General features: G+C 38.0%; 1 protein-coding gene across 1 annotated transcript in view; it reads left to right on the top strand.

Moving 5' to 3' along the window:
* Positions 1–21,041, top strand: part of UVRAG (UV radiation resistance associated) — a 286,261-nt gene that overhangs the window by 115,126 nt on the left and 150,094 nt on the right. The window contains exon 7 of the mRNA XM_058545581.1: positions 15,100–15,205. Coding sequence (XP_058401564.1) covers positions 15,100–15,205 — 106 coding nt within the window. The remainder of the gene's footprint in view (positions 1–15,099; positions 15,206–21,041) is intronic.

The raw sequence follows: 21,041 nt of genomic DNA, 5'->3' as shown, positions 1-21,041 counted from the left end.
ATTCACATTGAGAAGTATTAATTTGGTGGCATAGGCTGTATGAAGCCGTGGATTATTTTTAATGAGGCCTGAGAGTGATAAGATTGAAACAGTATTTTTGGAATGAATATATGCTAATTCAAATACATTCCTCTCGTACCATCTTCCTTGCTATCAAAGATTTAAATTTATAATCTGGTTAACCAGAGTTCAAGATAGAATCTATGGCCTTGAGCCAAAGCAAAGTGCGTTTGTGGTAATGCAATTATATTTTATACTCAGTGGTACCGTGGTTTCACCAATTCAGATAGTCTGTTCAGTATATCATACAAGGTTAATGGAGAAACTCTTGAAATTAAAGGCATTCTAGATTATGCAGGCTGATCCTGCATCCAGTTGCTTTACTGAAGTCTTTTATTCTAATAGTTTTTAATTGACTCCCTTGGGTATGTTAGGTAGATAATAATATCATTTGCAAATGGTGACAGTTTTGTCTCTTATTTTCCAAGTGTCTACCTCTTGTTTTTTATGCCATATTACATTGACTAAGTCCTCCACAGTAGGTTTTTTGTTGTTACATATCAAATCATCCCCAAATTCAGTAGTTTAAAACAACAATTTATTATTCTTAGAGCCTCACAGTTCTGCGGGATGACTTGAGCTTAGCTGGGTGGCTTTCACTTGGGGCCTTTCAAGTAGTTGCAGTCAGATGGCAGCTGTGGCTGGAGGCATCTGGGCTTGGCTGGCTTGGACATATAGATGCTTCTTCACTGCCATGTTTAGTTCCTCAGCCCGGATGGCTGGAACAGTGGAAACTGGCCAGTCGTATTGCTGTTTTTATCCAAGCAGCTTCTTCATGTGGCCAGCTCGGGCTTCCTCACCTATGGCATTCTCAGGGTAGTCAGATTTCTTACATGGAGGCTGGATTCCTCCAGAGTGAGTGTTCAGAGAGAGGAGGTAGAAGTTTCCAGGCCAGTTAAGGGGTATGCCTAAAACTAGCCTAGGGTCACTTCTGCCGTATTCTATTTGTCAGAGCAGTCACAGGGCCCACCCAGATTCAAGGGTGTCTGACCACACGCCCAATTGTGCGAGCAGTGTGGAAGGTTGCGGAGAGACTGAGGAAAGACTTGGAGATGGTGTACGAGACACAAGGGTTTTTTGGGACTTACATACAGGGAATCCAGGAGTGGCCGGCTGGATGAAGTTGTGCACCCACTACCTCGAACAGAGAGGGAGTTGCTTAAATAGGCAGGGTAGCAAAGGCTATATGCTTGCCAAGAGGGTCTGACCTTGCATGACCAACATTCCAAGGACCGGTAGCTCACATGGAAGGGCTCTGTGTTCCTTCAAGATGTGATGTTCTTTGAGATAAACAGATCTGGGCTGGCCAGGACTTGGATCGTTACAATACCAGATGGTTGACGTTCCACCCAGAAGGGGGCCAGGAGGACACATGGTTGCTATAGGGCATGTAGGCTAGTGCCCCTACAAAGGGGTAAAGAGATAGATTCTACCTCTTGGTGGGGAAATATTAAGGCCACATCGCAGAAGACCATGTAGGATAGGAGATATTTTTGTGATAATATATGAAAAATTTCAATTTGCCACAGAGGGCATCCTTGATATTCTGACATTTCACCATTGATTATGATATATGTTGGAGTTTTCCAATAGGTTCCTTTTATCAAATAAGAAAATTTCTATGCCTAGTGTAACTAAGGATTTTTCTCAGGAACAAATCTAGCTTTTCTCCTTTGTTTTATTAACATAGTGATTACACAGAGTTAATGATGTTAAACCATCTGTATAATCCCGGGATAGATTTTGTTTGCTTATGATGTATTTTTTAATACGGCACTGGGTTAGATTTGCTAATATTTGTGTGTGTGTGTGTGAGGAAGATTAGCCCTGAGTCAGCATACGATGCCAGTCCTCCTCTTTTTGCTGAGGAAGATTGGCCCTGGGCTAATATCCGTGTCTATCTTCCTCTACTTTATATGGGATGCCAGCACAGCATGGCTTGACAAGTGGTGCGTCAGTTCGCGCCTGGGATCTGAACCCGTGAACCCTGGGCCGCTGAAGCGGAGCGCGCGAACTTAACCACTATGCCACTGGGCCAGCGGTAAGATTTGCTAATATATATATATTTTGTGTGTGTGTGAGGAAGATGAGCCCTCAGCTAACATCCATGCCAATCCTCCTCTTTTTTGCTGAGGAAGACTGGCCCTGGGCTAACATCCGCGCCCATCTTCCTCCACTTTATATGGAACACCGCCACAGCGTGGCCTGACAAGGGGTGCATTGGTGCGCGTCCGGGATCCGAACCCGGGCTGCCAGCAGGGGAGTGCGCGCACTTAACCGCTACGCCACGGAGCCGACCCCAAGATTTGCTAATATTTTATTTAGTACTTTGCAATTCTTTATAAGTGAGGCAGGCATGTAGTTTAATTTTTGTGTGTGCTGTTCATGTCCAAATTAAAACTGGTAAGGGTTACACTAGCCTAAAATGAATTGAGAAGCTCTGTATATTTTTCCCCTGATTTGAGACAATTTATATTATTTAGTTTTAGATGGTGGATCTCATCTGTAAAACCATTAGGGCCTATAAATCCATCCACCTCCAATGGTATTACCCTTTGGTTACCTTTCCAATTTCTTTGTGGTTATTGATCTATTCAGATTTTCAACCCTTTGTTGAGACAACTTGGTAATTTATAGTTTTCTAGAAAATCATTTATTTTTCCTGCATTTTTTAGTTTATTGGCGTAAAGTTGTATGTAGTATTTCTTTTAATTTTAAAAATCTTGTCCATATCGTAGTTTGTCCCCTTTGTTGTTTCTAATTCTAAAGTACTTTTGTATGTACTTCCTCAAGTATGTTTGTTGTACAGTGAATATATTTTACACTAAACTTGCATTTTAGCACATGGATGGTATTATGAAAAAATCTGGAAATGATTTAGCCTGTCCTTATGCCAAATGTGGTTCTTCTTGCCTGAAATGAGTTATTTGAGATATAAATTGGAAATTCGAAGAGTTGATTATTGTTCTATAACTGTTGCTTAGTCAGTGTTGCTTGTTAGTTTTTGAGGGCACATCTTCGATAGACCTGACACACTCATTATCACATGCTTTCACACCACCTACCATTTCTTCAATAGAACTTTCCCACCCACGATGCTACCATTTACTTTTCCTTGAAAGTATTTTAATTTGATAAATAGCAATAGTGTTCTGTCTTATTTGATGCCATTACCATGAGACTTTTCTTCTGAACTACGTTCATGGTCTAGACAGAGGAATGTAGAAGCAGGCTTTAGGGTAGACTTCCGGTCGTTTGAGAAACTATCATATTTAATAAACGCATCAACAAGTATTTGAGTGATTCCCATGTGTCCAAGACTGCTGTAGGTACTGTGGAGATGCAAAAGAGGTCTCAGGCTTTTGAAGTCCACAGTGATTTGGCTCTGATCAGCCTTCCCAGACTGCCTCTCATGACATTGCTCTTATGCACCCTTTGCTTTAGCACACCATCGACTTTCTGTTCTGAACGTGCAATGCACTCTGCTCCTTTAATAACTTTGAGAAGCTGTTCCCAGTGCCTTAAATAGCTATTCTCTTGCATACAGTTTTTGGACTCCTACCTACCCTTCCTTCAAATTGAAGCTTAAATCCCTTCCCATTTAGTAAGCCTTTCCCAAGAACAAGTTATCTCAGACTAATGTCTCCATTTTGAAAGAGTGTTAGATTTGTGGATCTAAACAATAACAAGCTATGTAATGAAAGTTTTGGGAGCAAGGTGAAGATGTATAAGCTAGAAGATGGTAAAGATAGGAAGATTTATACCTGCTTAACGACTTCTTATCAACCTAGAGTGAGATTTCTAACGGCATGGCATAGGACTCTGCTTTTGATCTAGTCTGTTCAACATGTCCATTCATTCAGTTCTTTACTTGCCAAATGTTTATTGAGTACTGTCTGTTCAAAACTGTGCAATATGCTGGGGATATTATGGCGAAGAAGGGAGACACAGTTTTTCCCTTTAGGATATTACAATCTAAGCATTTGAACAAAGATATAGAAAACTTATGCAAAGCTTAAAAACTTAGAAAGCTAATGCAATGGTAATGTGGAGGCTATGAAGATGGTGATTACTCAGTATATAGGAAGATCTCTGGGGACAGGGAAGGTAGAATATATATTCAACCCATCTTAAATTTCAAGATGAAGTTCAATTCGGATAAGGATATAGCCTTATACTTGAGTCCCCAAACTAACTGTATGAGAAGAGGAAGACGACATATGGGCACAGCCTAAGTAAAAAAAGATGAAGAACCTTTAGTCAACAGTCAAGTCAATGTTAATAATCAGTGGAATGTGACTGCCAGAAAAATTCAGGCTATGTTGAGAGACATCTAGTATTTAGAATGAGAAATGATAGACCTTCTCTGCCTTGTTCCAGGCAGACATATCTGAATTGCTATGTTCCTTTATAAAAATCACTCTTTAAGACAGATTTTGACAATCAGAAATTTGTACTGTAATAGTACGTGATTTGCAAACTTTTAAAAATATTCTCAAGGCAGTTTTCCAGGAGTTTTTCTATACTTGATACACTTACAAGAAAACATGAGTAAATTTATCAGTCAACAAATATTTCATAGCATCTGAGAAAAACAGAATCAGAAGAAATCTTAAAATAGTCATCTGTTATTTACTGAGTGTCTACTGTGCTTTGAGGGTTTAAGAGAAGGGGTGAGATGGGCCCCTCCCTCTTCCTGAGGGAGGGAAGGGAAGTAATATGTGTTGAAGGTCTGTACCAGGTACCACGGGGAAACTCAGGAGCACAAACGCTAATAAGATACAGGTCTAGATTTTTAAGGAGTATGGAATCCCGTTGTGGAGAAAGGCAGTAAACAGATGATTATAGTATGATATGAACTCTAGATAGAACCGTGTTCCCAGGGCTGTTGAGGAGGACCACGACTCAGACAAGTGGGTAGCCCTACCAAATATTAACTATTAACTATTCTTGGGCTTCTACTTGAGTTCTTCCTCTTCCAAAAGGAGTTTCTGGGTCTGTTTTGTACTGGGAAGTATGCTGGTCTTTTCACACTGCAGCCCAAGTAGTCTTCAATTTTAAACATACATTCGGTCAGGTCTCCCGATTTAATACTTACTCCTTTGTCTTGGAAATAAAACTTTTGAGCCTGATATACCAGGCCTTCATAATCTGACCTCTGCCTAGCTTTATACCTTCATCTCTTGCCGTCCCCTCCCATATCACCCTGTGTTCAATCCTTGCTAAGCTGTTTGCACTTCTTGAAAATGTTGTGCTATCTTCTTCTCTGTTTTTGTACATGCCTTTCCTTTTGTCTGGAATATCTTTCTCCTTTTTTACTTAGCTAATTCTTATTCTTCCTTTTAAAATCAGCTTAGCTTTTACTTCTTGCTAGAAGACCTTTGCTTCCACTAGACCCTTCCCCCAGAATAAATTCTTGTTTATGCTCAGCTGTTACCCTATATATACACCTCTACCATAGTATGTATCCCATTATTATAGTTGTTTACATACTCATTTCTCCACAAAGTGTGAGCATTATGAATATAAGATGTATATCTCTGATCTCTGTATTTCCATTACCTAACACAGGGCATGAGCTCACAGTTAGGCACTTAATAAATGTTTGTTGCATGAATGTGTAAATAAATTGTATGTTTCTGGAGAACATAGACTGTCTCCACTGTCTTTTCTCTTAACACCAGACTCAGTATTAGCAACATGAAAGGTGTTCAGTGTGAAGATAGGATGAATGAATAAATTAAAAAATGTGTTGAGGGGCCGACCCAGTGGCCTAGTGGTTAAGTTCTCGTGCTCCACTTCGGCGGCTCGGGGTTCGCGAGTTCAGATCCCGGGCACGGACCTACACACCACTAGTCAAGCCGTGCTGCGGTGGCATCCCACATACAAAATAGAGGAAGATTGGCACAGATGTTAGCTCAGGGCCAATCTTCCTCACCACAAAAGAAAAAAAATGTTGATTATTATCAGATAAAGGATTAAGGTAAAGGTTTATAAAGTATAGATGTAATCTTGACTAATGTGATAATGTGCTTTGTAAATGAAATCATGAAGAGATGATCTTTGAGCTGGCCTTGAAAGATGGATAGTCAAGATTTGGATTGGAAAAGAGTGTTAGTTTTCTACTGATGGATAATAAATTACCATAAATTTAGTGGTTTAAAACAATACCCATGCATTATCTTGTGGTTCTTTACATCAGAAGTTTGGAGCACTGTGGTGATTCATGACTATCATGGTATCTAGATTTATTTGACTAGAATTCTAAAAAAATATTGAAAATATTTGGTATATTTAGCATGGAAAAAATTGTAGGTCGCAGCCTTTTTAGTCACCACAAAAATCCTTTTATTTTTGATGGAAGGTGTTATAAACATGGCTAGAAGTTACATATATGTTAAGTACCTTTAGTTATATTACCTAATGAAAGGACCTGTATGGACAATCAAACACTAGCTATTAGAGAGCCTAGAGTATCCAAAACATTTAGTGTCTATCAGAGATGAAGAAGGATAAAGTGGTTAGGTATAGCTGCATTAGACACACTAATATTTCAAGTTATAAGTGTAGATTGTGATATTTCTAGTTGTCTCTAAGGAAATTTAATCATAGACATGTATCCAAGCCTCTGTAATTGCAGTGTAAATGAGAACTTGTTTATCTCTTTTAGCCTATGAAAAGAGAAACCTGGAGTACTGGACCGTGCTGCTGGTTGGGGCAAAGTCTTTAGTCTTTATATTTTGTTTCCCTGCTTTCACTAGGAAGGTTGTTGACATGTTGCAACGTGCATAGTGATGTAGGTGATATCAGACTATAGATATAGCTCTATAAGGCAGGCATTCTGGAGACTCTCTGGGCAGATAAGCTACAGTTAGTACTGACCAAATGATGAACAGGGTTACCTTTGGTACTCAGTAGAGAGTGGAATTGCGAAGAGCAAGAGTTGAAGCTTAGAAACCAGTTAGGAGACTATGGATAGACTATTGATTAGGTGAAAGATGATGGTAGCAGTGCACATGGAGGAAGGTGAACAGATTTGAAATGGTTTAATCAAGTCCTTGTTTCTAAATCTGTAGATACTGTCTAGGCCTTAGGTTACTTGATTTTATGACAGTACTCATTATTTCCTTTTGAGACATTCTATTCTTTTGACTGCTGTGACACCAGCTCTCCCACCTGTCCTACTTCTCTGGATATTCTGGGTCAGAATTTTTTGCAACTTTTTATTTTTTTTTTTCTAATCCCTTATATATTGATATTCCTCAGGATTCTGTTCTAGGCTCTGTTCTCTCTCATTCTCACAGTCTTCTAGAATCATCTCATTCACTTTCACAGCGTTAATAACCATCTGTGTGCTAATGATTGCCACATTTTTATCTCTAGCCAAGATCTGTCTCCTAAGCTCCAGATCCTTGTATTCAACTCATATTCAACACCTCCTCTTGATTGTTGCATAGGCACCTCAAACTGAACGTAGAATTTTCTTCTCAAACTGCTCGTTCTGTGTTCCCATCTCAATAAATGACAGCACCATTTTCTTGGTTCCCCAAGCCATAAACCAACTACCATTTTTTTTCCTTTTTTCTTTTACTGTATAATTTATCCACAATAAAATACAGAGAACTTAAACGTACAGTCTGATGAGTCTTGATAAATATACACACCCACGTTGTCATCGTTCAATCAAGATGTAGAATATTTTTCTTTACGCAGAAAGTTCTCTCATGCCCCTTTGCCAGTCATTCTTAGACCCTCACTCCCACCCCTGGCTGAGTTATACACTTTTCTTATTGCTCCCTTATTTGTTAGCTTCTCCTGTTCTTGAACTTCTTATAAATGAAATCATACGCTGTACTCTTTTGGTTTCTGACTTCTTTTGTTCAACATACAATTTTTGAAATTTATCCATGTTGTATAGATCAGTAGTTTATTCCTTTTTATTGCTGAGTGATATTTCTATGAATTTACCACAGTTTGCTTGTGCATTATCTTGTTGATGTACCTTTGAGTTTTTTCCACTTTTTGGCTGTTATGAGTAAAGCTGCTAGGAACATCCTTACAAGTCTTTTGTGGTCGTATGCTTTTTTTTTTTTTTTTTTTTTTGCAACTGCATTTAATTCATTGATAAATTTGGGAAGATGTGACATCTCTACAATGTTGAATCTTTGCACCCAATCAGAAGATATGTTGATAGTTTTCTTTCTTTTTTTTTTTTTTTAATTTTTTGTTTATTGCAGTAACATTGGTTTATAACATTGTAAAAATTTCAGGTGTACATCATTGTACTTCTATTTCTGCATAGATTACATCATGTTCACCACCAAAATACTAATTACAACCCATCACCACGCACATGTACCGAATTATCCCTTTCACCCTCCTCCCTCCCCCATTCCCCTCTGGTAACCACCAATCCAATCTCTGTCCCTATGTGTTTGTTTATTGTTGTTATTATCTACTACTTAATGAAGGAAATCATGCGGTATTTGACCTTCTCCCTCTGACTTATTTCACTTTGCATTATACCCTCAATGTCCATCCATGATGTCACAAATGGCTGGATTTCATCGTTTCTTATGGCTGAGTAGTATTCCATTGTGTATCTATACCACAGCTTCTTTATCCATTCGTCCCTTGATGGGCACTTAGGTTGCTTCCAAGTCTTGGCTATTGTGAATAACGCTGCAATGAACACATGGGTGCATGTAACTTTACAAATTGGTGTTTTCAAGTTCTTTGGATAAATACCCAGCAGTGGGATGGCTGGATCATATGGTAGTTCTATCCTTGATTTTTTGAGGCATCTCCATACTGTTTTCCATAGTGGCTGCACCAGTTTGCACTCCCACCAGCAGTGTATGCGAGTTCCCTTCTCTCCACATCCTCTCCAACACATGTTGTTTCCTGTCTTGTTAATTATAGCCATTCTGACGGGCGTCAGGTGATATCTCATTGTACTTTTGATTTGCATTTCCCTGATAGTTAATGATTTTGAACATCTTTTCATGTGTCTGTTGGCCATCTGTATATCTTCTTTGGAGAAATGTCTGTTCAGGTCTTTTGCCCATTTTGTAATTGGGTTATTATCTGAGGAGTATATGGTCAAGATGTATTATCCTTTTCACACGTTGGAAGATTTGATTTGCTAACATTTTGTTAATGATTTTTGCATTTATGTTCATGTGTATTTGTCTGTAATGTTCTTTTCTTGTCATGTTTTGGCATCAGGGTTATGCTGGTCTTCATAAAAAATTGAAAAGTGTTCTCTCTTCCTTGAAAGATTTTTGTTAAGACTAGTATTTCACCAGTGAAGCCATCTGAACCTCAAGTCAAGTTTTCTATATGAAAAGGTTTTTAATTACAAATTTAGTTTCTTTAACTGATAACAGCTCTTTATATTTTCTATTTCATTTGTTTTGAAAACTTGTGGTTTTTAAGCAATTTGTTTCCTCTGTGTTGTCTAATTTATTGGCATATTGTTCATCATTTTCCCTTAATTCGCTTTAAATGTCTGTAGGGTCTGTAGCGATGTCTTCTCTTGCATTCTTGATGTTGGTAATTTGTTTTCAGGCATCGTTCTTTATCTTTCCCTCTCTTTCACTTTTCACATGTACACCATTCTTCCTGTTACTATTTTAATTTAAGACAGTGTCTAAACTTTTGCTACAACTGTTGCAATAACCTCACACCAGCCTTCCTATTTATAGGCTTGTTTCTCTGTGTCCCATTCACCTTATTACAGGAAGAAAGATCTTGCTAAAGTGCAAATGTAATTAAATCTTTTCCAGCTTAAAACTTTTAATGGTTTCCTAATACCTTTAGAATAAAAATCTAAGCTCCTTCATATGAAATACAGAGCCATTAATGATAAGGTATCTATTTTTCTCAGTAGACTCCTGTCTTTCCTATATTTTCTTCTCCCTTTTTATCTCTCCCTGCAAGCCATAAGGAACTATACTTCACTGCCTTTCTAGGTGTTTTGATTTGTCATTCTTCATCTTAAAATTGAATGCAGCCTTTCAGATGTGATATGGTTAACAAAAATCATCTCCTAACTTCTCTTTACTGAGATTATTGTTAATATCTGATTGATATGATCTTAATATTTATTAATGTTAAGGGCACAAAGGGCACTATCTGCTCACTGAGAGACAAAAGCCAATCATCAAGATGCAAGATGGTGGAAAAGAAAGGTCATTTTATTACAGCTTGCTAGCAAGAGGGAAGATGGCCGACTAATGTCTCAAAGAACCATCTTAAGGGGGCACAAAACCTTACAGCAGTTATATAGGCCAGTGGGTTATAGGGGAGGGGATTAGGAATGTTGACCTTCTGGTGTTACAGACTGGGAGCACCACGCCAGATCTTTCAGTTTTCATTGATGATGACTATCAGCATCTGTCTGTTCGGAGGTCATCACTTTCCTAAGGAACTCAAAAGAACAAAGTTATCATCTTATTGCAGCTGGGAGGTACATGCACAAGCAGGAGTTGTAAAATCTACAGAGCAGTTAGTGCATATCCAGCTGGGTTAGTTAGTCAGAGGCTATTCAAAGTTACAATAGGGTTTCTTTTCTACAATATGGCTTCCCTTATGTCAACATCGTATTGAGCCGGTATCATTATTATTTATTTGATATAATACCTATTTATTTTGATATAATACCTGAGTTTTATTTCAGCTTGGGAGTGTTAGTGTTGGTATTGACCAGTCACCTAGATGACTAGATGTTGTATATTTCTTTTTTATGGTGTCGTTTCCTAGTTTGCAAAATCAAGAAACATTCCTCTGAAACTGGCTAGCTGGTTTGGAGGTAAAGCAGTTGTTTCTTTTCCTGTCAGTCCTTCACCTCCCTACCCCTAGGGGAATCAGGATGTCCCATGTTTTGTTTAAAAGCCTAAACACTTCAAACTTTTATTCTCCTGTTAGGTTTGAAAGGGGGACGTTATTAGCTCTGTCTTGATGTAGCAGGGGCTCTGAAAGTCTATTTGGATAACACTGAAGATTGGAGGAAATGTGACTCTGTCTGTGTGTTTTAAGCCCCTAAGGTAAGATCAGAAAGCGTCTGGGGCAGTGAGAGCCAAATAGTTGAAGTCATACATTAATTATGGTCATGAATCATTTTTATTTTTAAAGTCTTTACCATTTGACAAGGTTGTTTGCATAGTACCAGTGAGTTTTAGGCAACATTTTCCCCCTTTTAAAGTAACAGGCTATTTTATTGATTTCTGCTGTGGGTTGATAATGCCTATTGTTATTAGAATTCTGATAGCATTTTTAATAAAAATTGCTTGTTTGCATACCTGAATGAGGGGTCTTTAATTTATGTGATTTTTGTTTTGAATGTAATATTTTGAAGTTCTAAATATAGAAAACAATTACATTAATCTTTTACTTTTGCACTGATATCAATTAAAAATAATCAAATCTTGGGACTGTGCTTTTATAATTAGGTATTAGTCGACATTCAGTCAGCAAATAAAATTTTTTTTTTTTTTTTTGGTGAGGAGATCAGCCCTGTGCTAACATCTGCCAATCCTCCTCTTTTTTTTTTTTTTGTGCTGAGGAAGACTGGCCCTGGGCTAACATCCGTGCCCATTTTCCTCCACTTTATATGGGACGCCGCCACAGCATGGCTTGCCAAGCAGTGTGTCGCTGCACGCCTGGGATCCGAACCGGCGAACCCCGGGCCGCCACAGCAGAGCGCGTGCACTTAACTGCTTGTGCCACCGGGCTGGCCCCTCAGCAAATAAGTTTTGAATGCCTCTTTTGTGCTACATCTGTACTAAGTACGGGGAATGTATATGAAAAAATGAGATTTTTTTTCTCAGAAGCATCTAGTAGGGAAATACACAGGGAAGTAAACAGTTGCTGTAAAATGTGGTTCTATAATCTTTGTTAGTGGTGTTGTATACATACATGATGCTGCGGATTTCCAGAGGAAGGAGTACCTCTACCTGTCTGGAATAGTCAGGGAAGGCCTTTGAAGAAGAGGTTATACTTGAGCTGCCTCTTAATGGATTTGGGAGTGTATTTATCTGTTAAGAGACAGGGAAAACTGTAGGCAGATAGAACAGCTCTCTCAAAGGTACAGAAGCAAGAAATGGCCTGATGTATTTGGAGAATTGTTGGTAGTTCACTATTGCTGGAGTTGAGTGTGCAAGGTAAGGAATATCAGGAAGTCAGGCTGGAGATGTAGGCTGGGACCACATCATAAAAGAGCCTTTCCTTGCTTTTAAATTTCTTTAGAGCCACCTTTGTAAGAGGGTATTACTATCAAGAGAGTGTGTACACACACACACCCAGAGCAAGAGGCAGTAGGATGGAGTGTAATCTCCTCTCTTGGATTCCTTAGGAGCCCTGGGGAAGTTGCTGAATAAGTGATCTCATGAGCAAATTGGCTGTAGTAAGCGTTGCTCTCTTTTAGATGACCTCAGAAATCCTCAGTAACCATCAGGCAGTTTCCGAAAGTGCAGAATATGTCATGAATGTTTTTAGTGCATAGTGTCAAAGTAATAATAATATTGGCAGCGGTATTGATGCCGTCAAATTCCTAATAAAATGAACCTCCTCATATATAGGGTAACTTTCAGGTGAGGATTGTTGACCAATTTTTTTAAACTGAGGTAAAATTTACATATAGTGAAATGCATAGATCTTCAGTTTAGATTCTATATATACCCATGTACCACACACCCCAGTCAAGATATAGAGCATTTCCATCACCTCAGATAGTTTCTTTTCTTTTTTTTTTTTAATTTTTATTTATTTATTTATTTATTTATTTCCCCAAAGCCCCAGTAGATAGTTGTATGTCATAGTTGCACAGCCTTCTAGTTGCTGTATGTGGGACGCAGCCTCAGCATGGCCGGAGAAGCGGTGCATCGGTGCGCACCCAGGATCCGAACCAGGGCCGCCAGTAGTGGAGCGTGCGCACTTAACCACTAAGCCACGGGGCTGGCCCTCCTCAGATAGTTTCTTTGTTCCCCCTGCTCTCTGCCAGTCGATCCTGCCCCACACAGCCTGTCACCATGGATTGCTTTTACCTGTTCTTAAACTTTGTATAAATGGAATCATGCAGTGTGTACTTTTTTGTTTCTGGCATTTCACTTAACATAATGTTTTTGAGATTCATTCATATTGTTGTGTGTATCAGTGGTGTGTTCCTTTATATTGCTGAGTAGAATTCTTTGTAAGAAACAGTTTTTCAAAACGATAGTACTGTTTTACACTTTTACCAGCAATGTGTGCAAGTTCCAGTTGCTCCACATCCTTGCTAGCATTAGGTGTTCTCATTTTAATTTTAGCTCTTCTAACAGGTGTGAAATGGTATCTCCTGATTTTAATTTGTATTTCCATGATGGTAAGATGTTGAGCACCTTTTCCTATGTTTATTGGCCACTCTTTTATCTTCTTTTGTGAAGTGTTTCAGTCTTTTGCCCATTTTTAATTGGATCGTCTTTTTGTTACTGATTTGTAAGAGTTCTTTATATACTCCAGGTACAGTCCTTTGTCAGATTGATGTTTTGCAAGTGTTTTCTCCCAGTCTATGGACTGTTTTTATGTTTCCATAATGACATCTTTAGATGAAAAGACATTTTTTTATTTTGGTAAAGTCCACTTTATCCATTTTTAATTTTATGGCTAGTGCTTTTTGTGTCTTCTTTAAATCTTTACCTACCCCAAGGTTGCAAGAGATTCTCCTTGTTTTATGATTTTAGCTTTTATGTTTACTATGATCTTCCTGAATTAATTTTTTGTGTATGCTGTGAGGTGTAGGGAATGTGATTTATTTTTTTCCAACTATGTTTATCCAGTGTTCCATTTGTTTAAAAAACTTTCCTTTCTCTGTTAATTTGCCTGGGTTCCTTTGTCCAAAATCAATTGGCCATATATGTGTAGGTCTCTTTCTATACTGTTAATTTGATTATGTTGGTCTATTTTTTGATCCTTATGCCAGTACCCTATTGTGTCAGCTTCTTAATTTCTACAAAAAAACACCCCAGCGTGTTGGGATTGTGATTGAGATTGTGCAACTATTGCCCCATATGTAGAAATATAACTGAATTTTTGTATATTGACCTAGTATGCTGTGACTTTATTAGTTCTAGTAGTTGTTTTGTAGATTTCCTAATGATTTTCTACATGAAAATCATGTCATCCAGGAGTAAAGATAATTTGACCATTTTTAATATGTACATATATAAGAAATATATAAGCTATATTTGAAGACAAAGAGACCAAGAAAAAACACAAACCCAGGGGGCTGGCCCGGTGGCGCAAGTGGTTAAGTGCGCGCGCTCCGCTGCGGCGGCCCGGGGTTCGCCAGTTCGGATCCCCACACGCACCGACGCACAGCTTGGCAAGCCATCCTGTAGTGGCATCCCATATAAAGTGGAGGAAGATGGGCACGGATGTTAGCCCAGGGCCAGTCTTCCTCAGCAAAAAAACAGGAGGATTGGCAGATGTTAGCACAGGGCTGATCTCCTCACACACACAAAAAACACAAACCCATCATTAAAGCAAAAAAGAAAAGTAGCTGTTAAGTTTTTCAATGTTCCTTGTTTCAAAGTGGCTGCTGCTTTAATTCAACCTTCTTAACTGGGATTATTGTTAATTGTTTTTTTCGTTGTGGACACCCACAAGTAATATTCAGCCTTGATAGCAGTGATGTTCTCCTAGTGGCTTTAGCAAGCCACTTAATTTCTCTGGGCCTCACTCTCCACATCTGTAAGATGATAGGATTCAACCAGATTATTTTCCAGTGTCTCTTCCAGACTCCTGTGAGTTCTTGATTTTAACTCTCAGTGAGTCAGAGGCAGTCAGGCAGGTATAGAAACAGTGTTTTTAGAGCATATTGTACTTCCTGTTATTTCATTGTAAATATGCTAGACAATTATGAAACGATCAATTTGAGTTCATTGTTAATTCTGTTTATCCCAGAAGGTTTGTCCTCATTTTGTTCCATTTATATTTGTGGCTCTATGTTGAGAGTTTATAGTTAACTCACTTAAATTTTTCTACAACTTTTATTTCTAGGCTTCATAGAGCCCAGTGTGCAATTAAACAGACTCAGGTAACTGTTCAGAAAATTGGAAAGGAAATTGAAGAAAAACTAAGACTCACGTCTACAAGCAATGAGCTGGTAGGTTTTTGTATATTTGCGTATTTAAACTCCTTGATTTCTAAATGTGATTGTCACGTTCTTCTTGTATTTTTTTCTTTCTTTTTTTTTCTCTTAACGTTTCACTGAGACTTCTGTTGGCATTTAAATGTTGGAAATAAACTTTCCCATCTGTTAATAATGTAACATACAAAGTGCCTGCCCTTTTCTGCTAGATGAAACTTTAGGTTACATACAATTACTTAGAAGATAATTAAAAGCTATTTTATTAATGTCTTATACATATGAACTCTAGACACAACTGTATAGTGAATGAAAAATAGCTGCCAGAAGAAGAAAAAATAAACATTAGGGACTAATCTACTTTTAAAAGATGAATTTAAAATTATTTGGATTGAACTTAATAGGCTGGTTTATGGACAATATTCTCTTTTGGGAAAGATTCTTTTAATGAGGCATTTCCAAAGAAATAGAAATCCCAATCCAAATGGACAGATTTAAGATATTAGTATAATTTTGGGTGGCTTTATACTCTTTCTAGTGGAGGAAAAAAATATTAATTTTGGAATGAAGATTCTGTCTTTGTAAGCAGAATAGTGGGTATAACTAATAAATTGAGCTTTTCTCAAAACGAAGCCACATGGCTATGGATAGCTTTTGACAAAATTAGTCCTATGGATTATGATACTTAAAATAAAGTTCAAATCCTCAAATTAAGTCCTAACTAAAAATTTTAAAGTATTTGTTTGCACGAACTTGTTATCATAGATAGGCAGTATCTTCAGTTGTCTTTTACAGCACTGTCAACTTGGCGGAGGGCCTTTATATCCCCAAACAAAAGTTCCATGTTACCTTGAAGATTTGCCCAAGATAATAATTTAATAGATGAACTGTAGAAAAGCAGCAATGCAGTTAACCTGCAGACTTCTGTCTCATGGAATTTGAAATTAATGGGTGACAGCGTATTTAAACATATAAAATTGCTGATTTGACCTATAAATAGCAGTTTTATATAGTTCAACCTAATATATAAAATGACTAGTGCTGTACCTGGCACTTGCAGGCATACAAAATATGGTAGCTGCAGTAACTATAGTACTAATACTATTCATATGACTTTTCTTGCCTATGGAAAATCTTCCATTTTGGAGAAGCTGTTAAATCACCTCTTGTTGTAACTTAGACCCAAAAAAGGACAAAGTTCCTGACCACAAATGTATTGGAGGAAGAGAAAAAACAGCTAATTTTAATCTTTTCTTTAGTACAAAAATGCCACATTTTTAGAACCTTTGGGGATAAATTGCTGGGTTTTTTCTTATTTTCCTCTCCCAAAGCAAGACTGGGAAATTACTTGTTTCATTAAATGACAGCATATGCTTTGTCTCAGTATGGAAAAATGTATGTTTAATCCTATTTTTCTAAAATATAAGCTGTGACCCGAGCAAGGTGATGGAATGTGAATGTGTAAGTTCAAAGGGGTCAGGTTCAGGGGTTCACTGTGTATTTTTATGCTGCCTAGTCAACATCGAAGAAAACCATTGGATTTTTGAACTGAAAGTGAACTTAGAAATCATCTAGTTCCCTTATAGCCCCAGTAAAACTCTACACCCTCAGCACACTCTGCCTCCTTCCCTGCTTTGGTTTCTCCGTAGTATTTATTACCCTTTAGCATGTTAAATACTTTACATATGTATTTTATTTGTCTGTCTCTCTAAAGTCTTTGAGGGAGGGGAGTTGTGTCTGGTTTTTTCTTCTCACTGCAGTATTCCCCAGTGTCTAGAAAAATGTTTGACACATAGTAGGTGCCCAGTAAATATTTGTGGAATTTAAAATGAATCTAGCATAATCGCCTCTTATAAAAGGACAGGAAAATGAGGCCTGAAGAAAGGAAGCAACTTTCCCATAATCGTTTGACAAATAGAGATAGAAATTTTGGTGAACTTGTCTCCTTTCAGGGAATAATGCCATGTGCTTGTTAGTTATCTACCTTAAGGTTTACCTGTAGCAAATTAGAAACCTTTACTATTATCTTTTTTTCTTCCTTCCCTGTCCAAATTGGACCAAGGTCATCATACTCAACCCAAGCATTTTCAATATGTAAGAATTAATTTTAGTTTTAGCCTAAGTGTAAATACAGTCAGAAGGCGTATTTGATGCTAAAAGAAATTAGATTACCTTCTAAGATCAAATGTAATTGACTCTGTTATAAGAAATTGGGTTCAATGTATTTCATTGATTTTTTTTTTTTTTATGTTAATCCAACTTTGCATTCCTGGGGAAAGCCCCTCTTATTCCTGATGAATTATTCTTCTTATGTATGTTACTAGATTCAGATTTTTAAAGGATTTTGGCATCTGTATTCATGAGGAATGTTGTCTGTAGTTTTGTTTTCTTGTAATCTTTGTCTGGTTTTGTTGTTGGGGTAATGCTGGCCACAGCTAGTAAGTTGGGAAGTATTTCTACTTCTATTTTCTGGAAGAACATGCGTAGAATTGGAATTATTTCTTAAGTGGTTGGTAGAATTTACCAGTGAAGCCCTCTGGGCCTGGAGTTTTCTTTGTGGGTTTTGAACTAGGAATTCAATGCTTTAATGGTTGTAGGGTTATCGCAGTTATCTGCTTCTTGAATGAGCTTTGAGTAGCTTATGTCTTTCAAAGGTTTGTCCATTCGTTTAAGAGGTCAGTCTTTTTAGTTTAAGCTATTCTAATGGATGTGTGGTATTTTATTTTGGTTTATATTTTCGTTTCTGTGATAAACATTTTTCATATCTTTATTGGACATTCATGTATCTTTTAAGAAGTGTTAACTGTTAAATATTTTTGCCCATCAAAAAAATAAACTTTTGAGGCCGGCCTGGTGGCATAGCAGTTGGGTTTGCGCCGTCCGCTTCAGTGGCCCAGGGTTCGCGCGTTCAGATCCCGGGTGCGGACTGGCGCACCACTTGTCGAGCCATGCTGTGGTGGCGTCCCATATAAAGTGGAGGAAGATGGGCACGGATGTTAGCCCAGGGCCAATCTTCCTCAGCAAAAACAGGAGGATTGCCATCTGATGTTAGCTCAGGGCTAATCTTCCTCACAAAAAATAAAAATAAAATAAACTTTAAACTTAGATTTCCAGAAAACTTGCAAAGATAGTTCAGAGAGTTTCCATATACCTTTCATCCAGTTTCCCCTAATGTTATTCCCCTAATGTTAACCTCTTTTATAACCATGTTACATTTGACACGGTACGTGACGTGGTATATCATCAAACCAAGAAATTAACATGTCAGATTCTTGATATATTACTGTTAACTGTGGACTTTATTCAGGTTTCACCAGTGTTTCCACTAAGGTTCGGTTTTTTTATGTCAACTTTTTATTTTACAACAGTTTTAGATTTATAAAGTTATTCCAAAGATAGTACGTACAGAGAGTTACCCAATATAACCCACACCCAGTTTCCCCTGTTATTAACATCTTACCTTAGTTATGGTATATTTATCACAGTTAATGAACCTGTATTGATGAATAATCATTAACTAAAGTCCATACTTTATTCAGATTTCCTAATTTTTACCTAATGTCCCTTTTCTGCCCCCCCATTTATATATTTATTCAATCATTTATTTATCAGTGTGGACTTGTGTATATTTATTTTATACTTTAGGTTATAATCCAATACTTTGTTATTTATTTTTGTGCTCAACTTGTGGCCTCGAACTTGTGGCATCGAGAGTTCTTTCAAGTTGACTCCTGTGTCCTTTTGACATGGCCCATCTTTTTTTTGTTTGTTTGCACTTCCTTAATTTCTGGCACTATATGATCTAGGCTCATCTTGTATTTTCCCTGTCTCGGCCCTAATCAGCTATTTCTCCATGGAGTCCTGTTTCTTTCATTAAATAATGGTATTTAGAAACAAGATCTGGGCACTGAGTGTGCTTGTTGCTACTGGGTTGTAACTACTTCCAGGCCCTCTCAGTGGACAGAGCTGGTATACACAAGTATCTATCTCCATATATATTAAAATAAACATGAGTTCATACTAATATATTCAACTCTAACACCACAGGGTTTGTTCTAGCCTTCCTCCTCACTTCGTTTATTTGTAGTAGCTTTTTCTGATAGTGGCTCCCATTATCTACAATTTATTTGCTTATTTTTTCGGTCCTAGTGAACATGTAAAGTAGTTTCAAATTTTTTTTCCTTGACTTTAAGTGGGATTTTTGTCTTCTTATGTTGGGGTTAAAGAGTGTGTGTGTGTGTATTTTTTTTTTTCTGGATACAAGTCTTTTTTCTGATACGTGTGTTGGGAATATTTTCTTGCAGTCTGTGGCTTTTTGTCTTAGTGAGGAAGATTGTCCCTGCGTTAACATCTGTACCAGTCTTCCTCTATTTTTTGTATGTGGGCTATCGCCACAGCATGGCTTGATAAACAGTGTGCAGGTCCGCGCGCAGGATCTGAACCCATGAACCCCCAGGCCACTGAAACAGAGTGCACAAAACTTAACCACTACACCAGTGGGCTGGCCCTGCTTTATTTCAGTAGCTAGGACATACAGTACAATGTTGAATAAAAGTGATAAAAGTGGAAATCCTTTCCTTGTTCCTGATTGTAAGGGGAAAAAGTTCATTCTTTCTCCATTAAATATAATGTTAGCAGTACCCTTTATTGGTTTTAGAAATTTCCTTCTTATTCCTAGTTTCTGAGCGGTTTTATCATGAATGGATGTTGAATTTTGTCAAGTGCTTTTTCTGCGTCTATTGAAATGATCATGTGATTTTCTCTTTGATTCTGTTAATAGAGTGAACTACAGTGATTTAACTTTATTTATTATATGTTTTTTTGAGGAAGATTAGCCCTGAGCTAACATCTGATGCCAATCCTCCTGTTTTTTGCTGAGAAAGATTGGCTCTGGCCTAACATCCGTGCCCATCTCCCTCTATTTTATACATGGGACGCCGCCACAGCGTGGCTTGATGAGTGGTGTGTAGCTCCGCGCCCGGGATCCGAACCTGCGAACCCCGGGCTGCCGAAGCGCCACCGGGCCGGGCCCTGATTTAACTTTAAATGTTTAACTAACTTTGCATTTGTGGAATAACCTTGAATTGGTTACGATATATAATCTTTTTTTGTATCTTGTTGGATTTGATCTGGTAATAATTTAAGGGTCCCTGTGTTTATTAGGGATATTGTTTCTGGGCCATCTCAGGGTTGGCATATGTTGGTTGTCTTTTCTCTAGAAAATGAATCACGTTTTCCTAGCTCTTCTTATATTGGGTAATATTGCATAGTATCCTGGACATTGTGAATGTAATTTTGTGGAGTCTCTGGATTTTGTTGCTTTGCTCTGAAGAGTATCAGTATTTTTATTTTAGCAGGTAGTTAACTTGGTTACTCAAACTGTCGCACCTGCAGTGGGCATTGGCTCAGATTTCAGTTCAGTACTTTTACCGTTAGGCACAGCTGCTTTCTGTTTCCCTCATATGTGTGTGGTTTAGGATTCACATAGAGACTTGGATTGAATTTAAGCCGAATTTGGCATTCTTTGGCTTCCTCCATTCTGGTGGCTTTGAATGCCAGATCTCTTTTCCCTGTTTCCTCCGGCCAGGAAGATAGTTGTCTTTCTGTTGGAGTTTGGCTGCAGCCACCCTCAGGGCGGTGCCGCAGAAAAGGGGAGATTCACTCTGTGTTGGTTGCTTGCACCAGGTTCTGAGTCTCCTCCAAAATCTACCTGCCATTGATCAATCTCCAGAACCCTCAGGTAAGTAGCTTTTTGTATTTTGTCTAGAGTCTACAGCTGTTATTTATGGTAGAACTAGTTTGTGAGGTGCTCATTCTCTTGTAACAGAAGCAGAACTCCTGTACATTTTATTAT

The sequence above is a fragment of the Diceros bicornis genome, chromosome 7 (assembly GCF_020826845.1).
Source record: "Diceros bicornis minor isolate mBicDic1 chromosome 7, mDicBic1.mat.cur, whole genome shotgun sequence".
NCBI classification, from domain to species: Eukaryota; Metazoa; Chordata; class Mammalia; order Perissodactyla; family Rhinocerotidae; genus Diceros; species Diceros bicornis.
The sequence above is the reverse complement of the archived record's forward strand: the minus strand, read 5'-3'. Positions and strand labels throughout refer to the sequence as shown.